Source organism: Colias croceus, chromosome 2 (genome assembly GCF_905220415.1).
Source record: "Colias croceus chromosome 2, ilColCroc2.1".
Taxonomy (NCBI): Eukaryota; Metazoa; Arthropoda; class Insecta; order Lepidoptera; family Pieridae; genus Colias; species Colias croceus.
Genome location: NC_059538.1, coordinates 670,880 through 688,374, shown reverse-complemented (window position 1 = coordinate 688,374; position 17,495 = coordinate 670,880). Strand labels below are relative to the sequence as shown.

Here is a 17,495-nt window from a genome sequence, read left to right as displayed (position 1 = left end):
ACATTCAATCGCAACACTTTAAGCAAATCCTGTTAATGTATTTTTTTTATGTAGGTGGTGCGAAATTCAACACTAGTACAAGTGAAATTGAATGGAACGGAATATTTTAGAAAATCGATCTCGGCTGCCAAACAACTTGACGCGCAGGTAAATATAGCAAGAAGTATTATCTTTTCCATTTATAATTATTGAAAATTTGCCTCTTTTTACTACTCTTTGCTTGATAATCAAATTGGTGAAAAAAAAATTATCTAATAAAGTTAGTGTAAGTGTTGTAGTTACTATTGTAAAAGTGTGTTGGTAAAGGCTTTTTTTTTTAAGAAATCTCTTTAATTAACCTACTTATTTATTAATATCTTACAAGACAGCACTTAATACCATATATTTTACAGGTACTCTACCTAGGCGGGCCACCGACCCCCGTATTCCCCGAAGCCACGAACTCCACACCCCCCTACCCTGAAGCAGACGACGCGGAATACTTCAAGGGTGTGATCCAAGACGTCCAGATCTCGAACGGGGTGAACGTCACCGTGGTGGAGTTCTTCCCCCTGCGAGCTGAGGGGGTGGTCCTCCCCCCGCCCTTCGGGGAGGTGGAGCTCGACCCCCAGGGGGTGCTGAGGGGTGTGGTGTCTGATGACGTGTGCGCATCCACCCCCTGTCACCATAACGCGACCTGCACTAACACTTGGAATGATTATACGTGAGTAAAAAGTGTAATAAAAAAGAATACGGGGCGATTTGTATTTTTGAGATAGAAATACAGTAATGGAAATCTTTGTTTTCATGATAGAATTAGGTTATGTTGATCCAAAAGTGTTTATAATTGAATAATAGATGTTTGAGTTGATGGTATAGTGCAGTCGTGCGTGTAACGGGATGATTTGTTCTATATATTCTCCAATGGTTATTTCCTTTTTTAAAACGAAGTGTATGTTATATTTGAAATACTATTCTAAAATAAAGAACTGCTCGAGAAAAGAAGTACTACTGTAATATTTGTTTTCCGCAACTTAAACACGTTTGTATGTTTGTAGATGCACATGTCCGCGCGGCTACAAAGGCAAGCAGTGCGACGAGGTGGAATTCTGTCAGCTGCAGGGTTGCCCGCTCAACTCGCATTGTAGAAACCTTGATAGAGGGTAAGTTTATTTGTGTAGAAGTTAACTTGATTAATAATTAGATTTTAGGCATTGTTGTGATTGTGTTAAATTTTAAGTATATTTGGTTGTTTGAACTTTATTATCTTTTTTTAACTGACTTCAAAATTTTTTTTGGGTTCGTTATCTCAGAACTTTGGTTGGATGAATCGATTTTGATGATTTTTTTTATTAGATGCTTTCCGCATGGCCCTAAATTTTGTCCAATTTTGACAATTTTGAGGCGATTTTATTTTTCAATTAAAATAAAGTATATTTTTTTACTATTATTGCGCGTGCGCAGGTACGAGTGCGTATCGAACGCAACGTTCGACGGTGTGAACACGACGCTGAGCTACACGCTGCGCACGCCGGCCGCCGACGCGCTCGCCGACCGCCTGCAGCCGCCGCACTCGCTCACCATCACCTACAGGTGACACGCACACACACACACACACACACACACACACACACACACACACACACACACACACACACACACACACACACACACACGTGAACATACGCATGAAAGACCAACACACACACACACATGCACGTTAACAAGAGCACGTGCACGTACGCAAATTCACACAAATACACACACGCACGCAAATACGCGCGTACGTATACGCACTTAAATGCATACACATGCATTTACACGCACTCACACGCACTCACACTCACTCACACTCACTCGCATTCACACGCACGTAGATGCATACTGATGTTAAACGACATGTTCGTGCTAACATACGCACAATATGCATACACACATGCAACATAACATTTTTATTAAAATTCTACATTCCACCACAGGAGCAAAGTGGGCGGCACGCTGTTCCGCGCGGAACTGGAAGAGGACACCGAGGAGGGGGAGGGAACAACCGACACGGAGGGGGAGGGGGAGAGGAACACCACCAGCTCAAGCACAGGAGCCATGTGGTTCAGTGTGGGCGTGTACCGGGGGCAGGCTACTGTGCAGTGGAGGCTAGGGGGTCTACCCGCGTTGAGGACGTTGCGATCCAGGACGGATCATTTGCAGTGGACCACGTTGAGACTGACCTTCGTGGAAGGCCAGATCAGAGGTTAGTGTAAATATAATCTAGGGCTATTTGCTAACAGAACTTGTAGTAGTTCAAAATTGACACATAAACTCAAAAACCTTTGAAGTTATCTTAAATGTCTTTTAAAAGTATTTATGGAATCTTTTATTTTAAATTATCATTAATTGAAAAGTTGTAAGGTAGCTTTTTTGCACCAAAAAGAAAATTCTTTAGGAAAATATTTTGTCACGGTAATACAATATTATTCTTTATGCAAGACACACTTTCGAACTTTTCTTTACAAATTTGCATAAAATATTTCATTGCATTAACAAATAAATAATTCTCCAGCACTATAAAATACTAAATTTCCCACAGGTGCATTCGTAGACTCGGACGGGCACGAAGAAGTGAGTCTAACAGACAGTATCGACGTGGCAGCGTGGCAGACGCTCGTGACGCGCGGCCTCATCACGCTGGGCGGCCTCAGGCATGCCTCCACGCCACGACCCAAGGTGGCTTCCACCACGCCCATGGTATCTTAATATTCTTAATATTATATTATAAAGGCGAAAGTTTGTAAGTATGGATGTATGGATGTTTGTTACTCTTTCACGTAAAAACTACTGAACCGATTACAATGAAATTTAGCACACATATAGAGGGTAACTTGGATTAACACATAGGATAGTTTTTATCCCGGAAATCCCACGGGAACGGGAACTATGCGGGTTTTCCTTTGCAAACGCGGGCGAAGCCGCGGGCGGAAATCTAGTGATAAATAAAAATATACCTTAATGTAGTGTTTGTGTAGGTTTAGGTTTAGATGGGGCGTAATTTAAAGTTATGTGAGAACTTTTAAAATACGTTGTTGCCTGAAATAAATATAGAAAACTAGCGGTCCGCCCCGGCTTCGCCGTGGCACATATTTCGCAATAAAAGGTAGCCTATGTTCTCTAGATCTATTATTACTTTAGTTATAAACGAAATAAGAATTGAGACTTACTTTTCGAGCTCAAACGCGATCAAAGAGCGCACGCGATATTCAACTTTATTACGGCTATATTTGCGTCTAGTACCGTAACCGGTCTCTCAGTGCCAGAAATGAGAAAGGGAGCCTCCTCTTAACTTTCTCTTCTAATACAAAATATAAAATCAATGAAGAAGTCACAAGTGAAATAGGACGACGTAATTCAAAAAAGTATGCCACTGCTGAAAGTTTCAAATTCATTTTTAATGTCTAATTATTATTATTGTTTTGTCTTCAGATGGACAACACAACAGAAATGGTGTGGGAGTATTCGGAAGGAGACGAGTTTGATGATAACCTTGCTGGAGAATACTTTAAGGTAAGATAGATATTTAATTTCTCTTTAATATAGTCTAAATCGGTAAAAAAGTAAAATTTATTGTTATGCCATAACTAAGTGTCGTGTGGTGCAGTATTTTTGGAATGATTAATACATGGTAGTCATGTAAATAAAATATTATGGGTTTATTATGTAAAGTGTCATATGGTGACCAGGTTTAAACTAAACTTGATATCTGGAAGAATTATTATCAGCGTTGTGGATCATGCTCTGCAATATTATGCCGAGTTGGGGCTTTTTTTAGACACAACACACAGACTACCAGCTATCGAAAGTGTTGTAATTCTCTTATCATTTCATGATTTTTTGTTTTTTTGAAGTGGAAACTCTTTAGCGTGTTGAGAGTAAATCTTCAAGGTCATGGCAATACCGTCACATCATGGAGTAAGGCGACGATTTTGGTCTTTGAATCTTGCCCAAGAAGTATAACTTCCGACACGTGTGCTCGGCATGCACGCTCTTTTTTTGTGCTTTTGGCTTCAATAAGTCTAATTTTTGTCTGTTTGTTTTGTGTCTATAATAAGTATGTTTGTGTCAGGGTTGCCTGGGCGCGGTGCACGTGGGCGGGCTGCTGCTGCCGTACTTCACGGAGCAGGAGCTGTTCGTGGGAGCAGCCGCCGCGCTGCTCGCTGCTCAGCCGCACTACGCGTTGTTGTAAGTTGTATTTAATAGCCTAGTTGCATTTAATAGCTTAGTTGCTGTTTTAATATAAAAATTTGGGTACAAATTTTGATAATGTCACTGGTTTACTGGCATGGCAAATTCTTGACGGATATTTTGATAAATTATATTTTTTCGCTAATAGTACTCAACAACTTGTGAAGATATTGGTTACCATAATATCATCTATAATATTTTGGGTGCTCATGAAATGGTGCTCATGGTGTACGAACCGTACATAGTTTAAATTCTGATTTAAATGGTTCAGAAGCTATTTCTGATTTGTCTGGGTTTTATCGGTCAATTAAGGAAAGCTGGCATGTTCACAGTACTCACACTTATGCAATTTCACTTACAGTATGTTCAAAAATAAATGCGACTCTAGTTTCATTTTAGACTTGAATTGTAAAATGGGTGCGTTGTAGATAAATATATGCAAATGATATACACTGATACATAGATGAAAGCATTAAAGTAATTACAATCGTAGACATAGTGCTGTCACAATTATAGGCAACCACCACTAACAAATACAACATTAAATCCAAATCTAAGACACACAGTCTGCTGTCTGCAGCTAACTGCATATTAGGTAAAAAATACACATATACATAAATCCAATTTTGACGGCAAAATAATCAATTAATGTTAAAATAAAACTACATTTAATCAACTGGGTTTTGGCAAAGTTAAAGTTCACATTTTGTGATGCTACTTTCCTTTTAATTATGCCCCATAGTAACTTTATTGGGTTGAGTTCTGGATGGTACGGTGGAAGGCGCAATACACTATGTCCATGATCTTTGAGGATTGCATCACGTAAAAATTGTGTATAGTTTGGCTTATTTTTTTAATAATGTGGATAACTTTGATTAAATTAATTAGTAATTTGATTTTTGAAAAAAAAAAATGCCGATTTTAGTCAAAATTTATATTTTTCTAACAAGATCCTTATCATCCCAATTTCCACCTTGGTGAGAAAAATTGACATTTCTAATGAAAATGAACAAAAAATTAAATGATTTTATTAAATACTGTAAAATAGTATATAATTCTTCCATTTACTGTATCACAAAATTCTTCATAGATTTTTAGATATTCGTACTACACCAATTACATCACCCTGTATTTATAAACAATTGCAAAATATGACACATACATAGGCCGGGAGATACTGACACAAAATTTCGGGTCATTTGTAACAGAATGGCGGTTCTACAGAGGTCTTATTACGCAATGACAAAAAGAAAAATGATGGTCAGAACGCTGGTACCGGCGGACTAGTCGCGTGGGCGTAAGTCACACTCGTCGGATAAGTAAGACCCCTCTAGACCGCCATCCTGTTACAAATGACCCGAAATTTTGTGTCAGTATCTCCCGGCCTAACATGTGCAATGTGTAAATGTGTTGACGTTCCAGCTCTTCTTAATATACTTATAGAGCTTGATATAATTACTTTTTAATATGTAATTTTTTTATACATTGGCTATTTTGTCTAATTCGATAGTTATACTTCTACCTGATAAAATCCTCACGTTCAATCTAATGCAAAAAAGTGTTTGAAAAAATTTTATTATTAAAAAATAAAAAGGAATACATAAGTTTGCATGACACAAATAATCTTACGCCGAAGTTTTGTTATTTTTTTTGCTCTAAATACAATTATTATCCAGGTCCGGTTCCCCCTGGGGTTGGAGCGAGGGTGTTGGCTGTGTTCTGTGCCTCGAGCACGAGTGTGGGCGTGGGGCACACTGCCGGGATGTGCGCAACTCGTACTCGTGCGCTTGTCCACCGGGGTATGACGGGGATTATTGTCAGGTGAGTGGGGGAGAATGGGGAATGGTGTATATGCTTTTAAAACTTGTAGGATAAATTGCTACAAGGTTTAGTAAAGTCTGGAAAGTCTTTTTTGGATATATTGATTTTTTATCTTTATAATTTCGCGATTCTTCTACAGATTGACATAGACGAATGCGAGAACAACCAATGTCAGAACGGCGCCACTTGCAAGGACGACGTCGCCAAGTACGTGTGCCTCTGTCCGGAGGGATACGACGGAGAACTGTGAGTTAAACAACGATACAAACGTTTTCATTCATTTAATTTAACTGAGTTATCGTTAAAGAAAACACGTCGTACTTTGCACATAAAACTTACGTTTTATTTGTAATTTATTTTGAATTTTCTTTGAAATTTTGACCTTTTTACTTGTTGCACATTAACTAACGGTCACCTCCGTGCACAGGTGCGAGCACGACATCGACGAGTGCCTGTCGAGCCCGTGCGAGAACGGCGGCACGTGCACGGACGTGCCCGGCGCGTTCCGCTGCGCGTGCGCGGCCGAGTGGCGCGGGAACCGCTGCCACCTGCCGCGCGACCGCACCTGCGCGCACGCACCCTGCGCGCCCCACGCCACGTGTGCCGATGTGTACGGTGAGTGGGTGTGTGTGCGGCCGAGGGCATACTCACACACACAACATTTGTTTGTACTCACAGATGACCTAATCACAACATAATCTGAAGTTATGATATCTACCATTTGCTCAAACGGCCTAGCTGCTCGGCACCTCTAGCCTCCCTTTAAATTTATTATTATACTAGCTTTCCGCCCTCGGCTTCGCTCGCGTTTTCAAAGAAAAACCCGTTCCCGTAGGATTTCCGGGATAAAACCTATCCTATGTCCTTTCTCGGGTATCAAAATATCTCTATACCAAATTTCGTGCAAATTGGTTCAGTAGTTAAGGCGTGATTGAGTAACAGACAGACAGACAGAGTTACTTTCGCATTTATAATATGTATACTATCTATGCCCTGCAGTGCTCCGCTCATGTTGGTCTAAGCGTGATGATAAATAGCCTATAGCCTTCCTCGAAAAATGAGCTATCTAATACCGAATTTTTCAAATCGGATCAGTAGTTCCTGAGATTAGTGCGTTCAAACAAACAAACCCTTCAACTTTATACTATTATTTTTTAATTCAACTTTATAATTAAGTGACATAATTTGCATGCTGTTAATAACGGCTGAACATGCTGGAACTCAATTGTTACCTGACATCTATGTATACCATATTCTTTGGCAAATAAATTAATTTGCATTCAAACGTGTGACTCAATATAGATTGCGTAAGAATTTATTTTATGGGTTGAATCGTGAAACCATTTTTTGATAAATTTTATAAGAGATTTAATAATGTAACAAAACTAGTCGATAGAGCCGAAAGTAGAGAGTTAGCAAATAAATAAAAAATATAATGTTACTTAGGAATGATGTAGCTTTCTACGAGTGAAAGAATTTTCATTATTGGATCAATACTTCCGAAGATACAAATAAAGTCTCAAGTATAGCTTCTGCTCCTTTAGAAAAGATTTGGTAATTTGATTATTATGAACGATGTTCATATTGGTGTTATATTTATGGTTTCTAATTACTTTTCTCGTAAGTTGATTGGTAGAAATGTCTGTTCGAGATAAAGCCTATCGTTTGAAAATAAAGAACACTAGTATTAGTATATTTTTTCATGTATTCTACACTATAATTCACACTTCAATTTGTCTCAGACTCAACAACGGGCAACAACTACACGTGCACGTGCAGCGCGGGCTGGTCGGGCGCGCACTGCGACGTGCCGTTCTGCCGCGACGAGCCGTGCCTGCATGGCGTCTGTAACGACACTGTGTCGGTAAGTTATCTATAAACTGTTATTTTTACATATAATATTTGGAGAAAGATTCATTTTTGAAGTTATACTTCTTTTGACGCGATGGAGAAAAATGATGAAAGTGAATTTTTCGACACCTAAATTTAACAACATGAAGTTAGTTCTAGATGAAAATTGATAACTATGTTCAAGTTGTATATTCTAGTATTTCCCATACGCCAAAGAAGTATAACTTTTAACGCGTGTACATAAGTACACACTCTTTTATTGATGATTTGTGTGGTATATTTCCGATTTAACTTTTGGTCCTTTATGTCTATTTTAAAAGTTTGAAGTTTTTTTTTTTACCACAATGGTAAAGTGTAAAATAGTATAGACGGAGAATAATCGAAATTTTTAGTTATTTAGACGTGTTATTGTTTTGGACAAGTTTTCAAGTGCGCAGCTGCCATATTCTATTTAATTCCATCAAAGAACTAAGAATTTACATTTCCTTGTTATTGGAAACTGTTCTATACTATATTGTTATTATACGTACAATTTTTCAATACTGTAAAAAAATGTGTGCGTGTACTAGTGTACACACGTAAGAAGTGAAACTTTTATTTTTAAAAAAATAATTTACTATATGCAACTTTACAGAAATACGTCGAATCACATGTGGTAGGGATAAGAAAAAGATGGCGCGTAACAGAAAAATGTCACGCGTAACGAAAAAATGTTACACTCAATTTTTTTCCAACCCCGATAAAGAAGTTTCACTTGAATAACTAGGAATTTATTTTTCCTTGTTATTTGAAACTGTTCTGTAGCATACGTATATTGTCATTGTCCAGCCGCCAGTATGCGAGTGCCCGAGCGGCTACAGCGGGCGGCGCTGCGAGCGCGAGCTAGACGCGTGCGCAGACGCAGGCGCCGAGCCGTGCCAGCACGGCGGGCTGTGCCGGCCCGTCGCGCACCGCCTCGTGTGCGACTGCCCGCCGGGTGAGTGCACACACACACACACACATACACACAACACGATACACTTGTCCATAATGTCCATCTACATACACACACACACACACACACACACCCACCCACATAACGATACACTTGTCCACAATATACACACACATACACTAAAACTGACGCATACTACTTGTCCACAACACCTCCCTCCCTCCCCTCCCACACACACGCACATAGCGGACGCTGAGCCGTGACAGCACGTTTTCGTTATTTTTTGTGAGAGATTACGTGTGTCTCGTACACAAAGTACGAAAACGTTAAAAAAATCGTAAACAAGCAATGGGCTATTGTTAATTATTTAAAATAATAATTTAAAAAATATATTCATGAGTTTTCAATCTATAGTGGTTTAAAGTTAACTCAAAAATGGAACATTTTCGTAAATTTTCTAAAAAAATCTTAGAGAAAGTCTAAGAAATGTTATAGTATGCTATATATTCGTGGCGGCACGGCATGTTTTGGAAATTTTTATTTTTTTCTTTGTATGCCATATTTAATTACCGGGGTGGGGGGAGGGGGACCACAAAACTGGTTGGCAACATCTGTCTATAGGTTGTCTGGGATCTATACAATATATATCAGAAGTCAGATTTAGGTCCGCTATTTTTGCAAACGAATATCTCCTTGGAGCCTGCTCTATATGAGAAGAAGAAAATTAGAACTATCTAAAAATGCACTAATAATAAGCCTTTTGCTTTATTATTTTAATATTCTTATTATATTATATACATTTTTAATCATTTCTATTAATGCCTTCCTCTATCGATCTATAAATAAATAATCATTCTCAAACACACCACGTCAAAACAAATTGACGTACGATCCAATGACCTACTCATATAGATCTATAACTATATAGAATGTTGCTCGCACGATAGCGAAAGAGCAATCTTATCACAGCGCGCCTCATTGATAGCAAACATGCAGATAAAGTGATAAGGAACGTGCGGTTCTCAAAGTTTAAATAATGATAAAAAATTGTTAATTTTTATAGTACATTAAATGCACGCATGATTCCGTAAAAGTGGATTTTATGGATTAATATAAAACAATAACATCTGCAGTCAATTAGAAAATGTTGATATAAAATTCCCGTGTCGCGGTGTTTGTAGTTAAACTTCTCCAAAAGGGCTTGACCGATTCTCATGAAATTTACCCGATACAAATCGACCAATCGAATCGAACAACATCCAAGTTTCATACCTCGAAGTGATAAGAGAAAAGCAGAACCTTTGCCAGGGCAAATAGTAATTACATACGAACGTGTCTCTTTTGTTGTATATTAAGTTCACGGAAAACTTACTAACTATTCGTTATGTACTTGTTCTCATAAATAACAATTTTCCTTGTTTCTAGAATAGGGTTACTCTCGTGAATATTACATTTTTTGTAATAAAAGTTCTAAAAAATAACGTTGAAATGAATGAATATGACAGCATATTGTGTTTCCTCGCCTCCCATTTAGGTTTTTTTATCAAAACCTTTTTACAATAACAGTTCAAAAGAATAATAATTCATGCTTATATTCAAAAATGCATAATTATTTGTGAGTCGGTACTCTTTTTTTGGAACTTCCTTCCTCTGTCACTTTCATAACTGTACCTTTTAAGGAGCGGCTATCAAATAATCATATAAAAAATCGAAAGTACGGGCTAGATGTTAAAATGTAGGTTTTATAATAATAAATATTTTTTAATGATTACTTCATGATAAGTTTCATCAAAATTTGAGCATGAGTTTAAACAAATTATATGTATGTAAATAATATTCTACCTGAGATTATTTGTAACATAATAACAACATATCGATCGAAAATGACTGTGAAATTTGTGTCACACACTAACAAAACACCTAAAACAATCGCAAATGTACATTAAATACCACCATAAAACCGCAACGGTACTTACGTCAAGCCCTACAAACTGATCTCACTTGATGACTAATTAAAATATGTTCATCAATACAATTGTGACATTGAGCGTAACGAGGAAATCGTCGGTACACTTTGTGAAGCGCTGGCCTTCGATACGCTTCAACCAAAAAACTGCACTGATATTCATTTCGGATATTATCCAGATCGAAATGTAGTGTGTTTGTGTGTTTTGTGAACAATGCTGTGTGCTTGGCGGATACTTATAGTTGTGGCTATAATAGGTACTGTGTTACAGTGATTTCATAGTTATGTGTGGGTTTGTGACGAATGAAGATGATTTTTATCGTATCATTTCAATTGAATAGGAGAGTTTATATAGTTCTTAGTGCCACGTAATGTTTGTTTTTTCAGTTTATAAACGATTTATATAAGAAAAAATAAAATAATAGTATATGGATTATCTTTCAATTTCCGTTGTGTTAGTTAGTAACTTTAATTAATTATTATTTTTTATCTTACTAAAGATTTCAATTAAAGAATGTCGTCTATGTGATAAAAGTATCAAAATAATATATTACTACAATAATAATTATTATAAAGGTTTTTTATAAAACTTTTATTCTATGCTTGAATAGAAAAATAATAATAGATTGATATCAGTTAGTAATAAGAAAAAAAAGTAACAATAGACAATGCTGCGACCTTATAAGCACTGATTTGTTGATGACAAATTATGCAACAGATAATTTTAATTTAAACTTTATATTTTAAAAATTAATTATTATGTTTATTATGATAAGATACGATCGATTAATTTCATGAGTGAGGTAGTTCTATCGATATTAGTCCAGTCAATGAGTGAGGTCCATAATGGTAGTAGTCACGTCAATGAGTGTGTTGACCAGTAGACACCTCAATGAGTGAGTTGTCTTTATCGGTACTAGTCAAGTCACTAAGTGAGTTATAACAACACGTTGTATCACAGAATGGCGCGGTCTCCGGTGCGAGGAGGACGTGGACGAGTGTGCGGAGCTGCTGGTGGACTGCGGGCCTGGGACTTGCCGTAACTTGCCCGGGGGATACACGTGAGTACCTACCTTTTCCTTGATTGTTTTTGACTTTTGGCAAAACATGTGATTTTTAAATAGGAGTAAATAGTTTATATATGTCATTGAAGTGATGTAAAGGACTAAACTTTATTCCAATTTATTGACGGAATGTTGCTTGTCTAAGCTTGTATTTTTATATCAAACTCAAAGTTTGTTCAAATTTATTTGCTCACTTTATTTTTCAAAATTTAAATAAACCCGTAAATTATCTTAAACTGGAATTATGTGCTAGAGCAATAACAGTCATTTAGTTTTTATTCAGTGTGGCAATTTGCAGTTAAAACGCCAATAAAAATGTCCGAAAACATGATGTCTTTTATTTTTATGTTCACTATTTTTGTTTCCATGGTGGCAACTAAAAAATTTTTTATTTCTTATATTTTTTTGCACTATTTCCAGATGCGAGTGTGCGGCCGGTCTGTGCGGGGAGCGGTGTTCCCTCGTGGACCCGTGCTGGGGGGAGCCGGGGGATGTTGTACCGGGGGGTGTGGGGGGAGAGGGGGCTAGTGCTAACCGCACCGGGCCCTGTGTGCGGGGAGTGTGTGAGCAGAGGTGCAGGAACACTACGGACTATGTGTGTCACTGTCCCGCGGACTGGGGGGGCAAGGTGGGTGCTTTATAACTATCATTTTAGCTATATCATAGAATGTAATGTGATTTGTTATTTTACTTAGATTCTTTGTGAATTAAACAATTTTTTTAAGTTTTGTTGTATGTTAATATAAGTTTTTTTTTTTTGAGAATTTATTGTGTAACGCTGGTCTCATTTACCAGCCATATATGAGATGGCAATCTCCAACATACTTAAAATATCCATATCGAATAAGATGCGTTCTACTTGCATATTATACATATTCCATAATATTACAAATATAATAATTTTCTATAATTTTTTTTATTATACTAATTTCTATCTCTATCATATATGACGTATACAACTGTATTCCTGTTGAATTTATATTTTTGGTTTTATGGCATTCAAATGCTTTATAAATATAAATTTATAAAGAATAGAAAAAATTCGATCACGAGGCGGGACTCGAACCCGCATCCTTTCGCGCCATTCCGGGGCGGATGCCTGACCAACTCAGCCACTCGTGACCCGCCCGAGCGATCGAGTTTATTCTATTCTTTCAGTTTTATGTGTTTGAAGGGACACACTATTGAGATGATTAACAACCATTTCAACCAATATGAAGCACTTTTCAGTGAATAAAATATTGTAACGATGGAACACGACCTTTTTTGTTGAATTTATATTTTTGCGGTGTGTCCCTTCAGACACATAAAACTGAAAGAATAGAATAAACTCGATTGCTCTGGCGGGTCACGAGTGGCTGAGTTGGTCAGGCATCCGCCCCGGAATGGCGCGAAAGGATGCGGGTTCGAGTCCCGCCTCGAGATCGAATTTTTCCTATTCTTTATAAATTTAAATTTATAACTGTATTCCTATCAACAGGACTGTTCCGAAGCGCTAGTGGGCGTGTCTAACGGTGCGGGCGCACGCGTCGCACTCGCAGTGGGCGGAGCTCTGGTCGGCGCGCTGTTACTGGGCGGAGCCCTAGCGCTCCTCGCAGCGCAGGCGCGGCGCAAGCGGGCCACGCGCGGCACGTACTCGCCCTCGGGCCAGGAGTACTGCAACCCGAGGGCGGAGCACCTGCACCACGCGCTCAAGCCGCCGCCCGAGGAGAGACTCATCTAGCGCGGAGGTACGATATGGGATGCGATGCGATATGCGACACGATTTGCAATGCAACACACAATATATAAAATGCGACACGCGATTTAATATGCTTTACATTCGACACGCAACACAATTTCCGATGCAATACGATACGCAAAACGATATACGATACACAATACGGAACGACATGCGATATGATACACACGACACAAAGCACAATTATAGCTACACTTAAAAACACTCAATTAAATTCACAATGCGTCGAAACTCAGAGCAAACCAAAAAAACATTGTAAGTGCTTAATATAACACACAATACACCAAAACATGCCGCTAAGCACGATAATACACATCCATCTAATGTTCTTTTATTAAAAAAATCTCAATATCTAATAATAATTATGTTTTAGAGCACAAAAAATGCATAAGTACGTTATTGATAAATAATTTTAGATTAGATTTTTTTTTTTCAGTGGTGACTCCACGACAACAGAACAAAAAGCAATGGACTCGGTTTGCGAGCTCGTCGCGACTGTACCAAATCATCGTTTGACTTGTGTGTGTATTGTACCTGTGTGCGCGTGTGTGTGTGCGTCTGTGTATGTGGGGGTGTATAACATATACACAACGAGCTTTAAACATTGTGGAAAATAGTCGCCACTGCGATTGTACAGTCGGCAACATAATACAAAATATTTAATTGATAATTTTAAATTTTTAAACTCGAAAATCAATGTTCGTATTTTGTAAATACACCCGTTCTGTCTGTGCGAGTGTCTTGTACGTGTAAAATAACTCGTTATTTATAAGTAAAATAATTAGTAAAAATGTATTATTTCACTTCCTTCATCGACTGTACATTTTGACAATTTAAATAAATAAATAATTTAGTGGAAATATTGAATGTATACGTATTTAATGTAGTTAAGTGGAAATGAATTCTAAAATTGTGAATTTAGCAGTAGAATAGTTTGGCTTCACCTAGTCGTAAATAACACATGTCTAACTAGAGGGCTTTACTCGCCTGTGGGGGGGGGGGGAGCGGACGCGGGGCATATTGATTAAATACCTTATTTAGATAACACTAGGTGGTCCGCCCCGGCTTCGCTTGTGGTACATATTTCGCAATAAAAGGTAGCCTATGTCCTTTCTCGGGTATCCAAATATCTCCATACCAAATTTCATGCAAATTGGTGCAGTAGTTTAGGCGTGATTGAGTAACAGACAGACAGAGTTACTTTCGCATTTATAATATTAGTAAGGATAATACTAAACAAACCATACAGAGAAACCGCAAGAAAAAATAAAAAAAATCGTATATATATATTATATTCATAAAGTAAATCAAATTTGCAGAGTAATTTTCTGTACAAAAAGTAATGATATCCCACCAAAAACATAAATGTAAAAGAGCATGGGACATTTTAGTATGAAGCCTGGTATACCTACCAATTTGCGATAAAAAAAAAGTCATTTTGGCGGCAAGAGATGAAACATGTGCCAATCGATAGTACATCAAAATACAAATAGGAAATACTCTTTGGTAAAATGTCGTAATTGATACGGTTTCGGAATAAATAAGAGTTTAAAAAAAATTTTTTCTTTTTAGTTTTTTGAATTATTTGTTACTTCTTACACTTAAACGTTAAGACAAAGCATATACAACTTCTAATTTGTAATAAGTGACGCACCGCACGTGCGTATCCCTACCCCTAGCCCAAAGTTGGTTTATTACTTTGGTTTAGATAGTAATGCAACATTTTAAAACCCTTTTTTTACAAATTAGAAGTTTTATATGCTTTGTTTTAACCTTTAAGTGTAAGAAGTAACAAATAATTAAAAAAACTGAAAAAAAAAATTTTTTTTTAACCCTTATTTATTCCGAAACCGTATCAATTACGACATTTTACCAAAGAGTATTTCCTATTTGTATTTTGATGTACTATCGATTGGCACATGTTTCATCTCTTGCCGCCAAAATGAAGTTTTTTCAAAATTTCCAACTTTAGGTATACCAGTTAGGTTCCTTGCTTTTTGGAGCCGAGTTCAATCGTTGACTTAATTTGCCAAAAAAAGAAATGAGATCTAAATGTGTGCCAAGTTCTGCAGACAGTCCAGAAATTTATTTACAAAGATGTATTAAGTTCTTAGGTTGACTGAAAACTCAATTGTTTTATTTTCCCTTAGAGAACAATGTTTATTCCAAAATATAACTTTTTAAATTTGAATAATATAATTATTTTCACAAAGCAAACAACTAATGGCCTATTGAACCCCATAATTTGATGAGGCTAGTTTTCCCGGCTTCGCTTGTGGTACATATTTCGCAATAAAAGGTAGCCTATGTCCTTTCTCGGGTATCCAAATATCTCCATACCAAATTTCATGCAAATTGGTGCAGTAGTTTAGGCGTGATTGAGTAACAGACAGACAGAGTTACTTTCGCATTTATAATATTAGTATGGATTTTAAAGTATATTTGTTAATTTTAATGGAATTAATAATAATGTACTTTTAGAATCATTTTTCTTTTTTGTAGTAACTAAAGATTTCTGGATAATCAGGAGAAATTTAACACAATTACACCATAAATAATAAATATTAAACCATAGATTTTGAGTTACTCAGAGATAGACATCTTATTTTTCATTTACTCAATGAATCTACACTAATATTATAAAGAGGAAAACTTTGTTTGTTTGTTTGATTGTAATGAATAGGCTCATAAACTACTGGATCGATTTTAAAAATTCTTTCACCATTCGAAAGCTACATTATCCACGAGTAATATAGGCTATATATTATCACGCTAAGGCCAACAGGAGCGGAGCCACGCGGGTGAAACCGCGCGGCACAACTAGTTTATAATAAATTTTGAAGTTTTGATGTAACTTCGCGTCCGCTACCAACCCAAGGCACTATATAATATTAATTTATCTCGTTTACAGCACGTCTGCCTTACTTTTGTATATGTATATATCGTAGTGTGTAAGTGAGACGGAAAGCGTGAAAATTCTAAATTAACTGATAGTGAAGGTGTCTCGCTCGCACACTGAGACCTGCGCACGCGCATCCAAACAAATATACACATTTTTGAGGCTATTTTTATATGATGAGATTAAGAATATTTTTAAGGGGAGACGATGCTAAATATTATAATAAAATGGGGGTTTAGTGTCGATAGCAATTTAATTTCGTATAAAAATATTGTTTTAAAGAGATGCGCGTGCGACGAGGCTGGCGGCGAGGCGCTAGTGCCTTATACAGAAGTCTGTTATATTGAAAAATTATATTATTATTATAATTATAATAATCCGGCGTCGTTTGCTCGAGCGATTACTTTACACCTACCTAGTTAATGAAAAATGGGTATATCAAGTATTCAATGATTAAAATATATTAAATAATTATTCTTAGTGTAAGTCGTATATTGTCAGAATGTATACTGTGTGTAGCGTTTATTGACATTGTTTATACGAACAAAAAAATATTTGTGTAATCGCTCGTTTGTACGACGCCTAAGTGTAACGACTCATATGTAGGAGCTAGCCTAGACATAAGTACATTAGTATAAGTCTAGAAATAATTTAGTTAAGCCTATTTGGACCTGTCCCATATTTATAATAAAAATAGAGGAATAATTCTTAATAATAATCAATAAAAAACTTGGATCGTTTTATAATGTTTACATAAACGTCAGAATTATAATCTATTTTCATCTATTTTAACAATTTAATTCTATACTATTTTTAATCATTAACTCTATCTCTGTCACACTTTATTCCTTTCATATAATCTATCTCTTTCACCCGTCCACTAGTGCAACCGTTTATGGAAACATCGAAAAGGGCACCAAATGTACTTAAAACCAGTTTTCTGGAAATTTCCCATTGCTCAACATGTAACATTCCAATTTATCATTATTTAATATTAAAATATATAA

At 36.9% G+C, this 17,495-nt stretch overlaps 1 protein-coding gene across 1 annotated transcript in view; it reads left to right on the top strand.

Moving 5' to 3' along the window:
• Nucleotides 1-13,571, top strand: part of LOC123698893 (protein crumbs) — a 58,997-nt gene extending 45,426 nt beyond the window's left edge. The window contains exons 28-43 of the mRNA XM_045645709.1: nt 55-147; nt 393-703; nt 1,038-1,142; nt 1,444-1,572; nt 1,959-2,227; nt 2,564-2,721; nt 3,454-3,534; nt 4,094-4,209; nt 5,889-6,033; nt 6,173-6,279; nt 6,461-6,648; nt 7,776-7,897; nt 8,713-8,860; nt 11,746-11,845; nt 12,269-12,476; nt 13,329-13,571. Of these exons, the coding sequence (XP_045501665.1) occupies nt 55-147; nt 393-703; nt 1,038-1,142; nt 1,444-1,572; nt 1,959-2,227; nt 2,564-2,721; nt 3,454-3,534; nt 4,094-4,209; nt 5,889-6,033; nt 6,173-6,279; nt 6,461-6,648; nt 7,776-7,897; nt 8,713-8,860; nt 11,746-11,845; nt 12,269-12,476; nt 13,329-13,571 (2,523 nt within the window). The remainder of the gene's footprint in view (nt 1-54; nt 148-392; nt 704-1,037; nt 1,143-1,443; nt 1,573-1,958; nt 2,228-2,563; nt 2,722-3,453; nt 3,535-4,093; nt 4,210-5,888; nt 6,034-6,172; nt 6,280-6,460; nt 6,649-7,775; nt 7,898-8,712; nt 8,861-11,745; nt 11,846-12,268; nt 12,477-13,328) is intronic.
• The last annotated feature ends 3,924 nt before the right edge of the window (nt 13,572-17,495 follow it).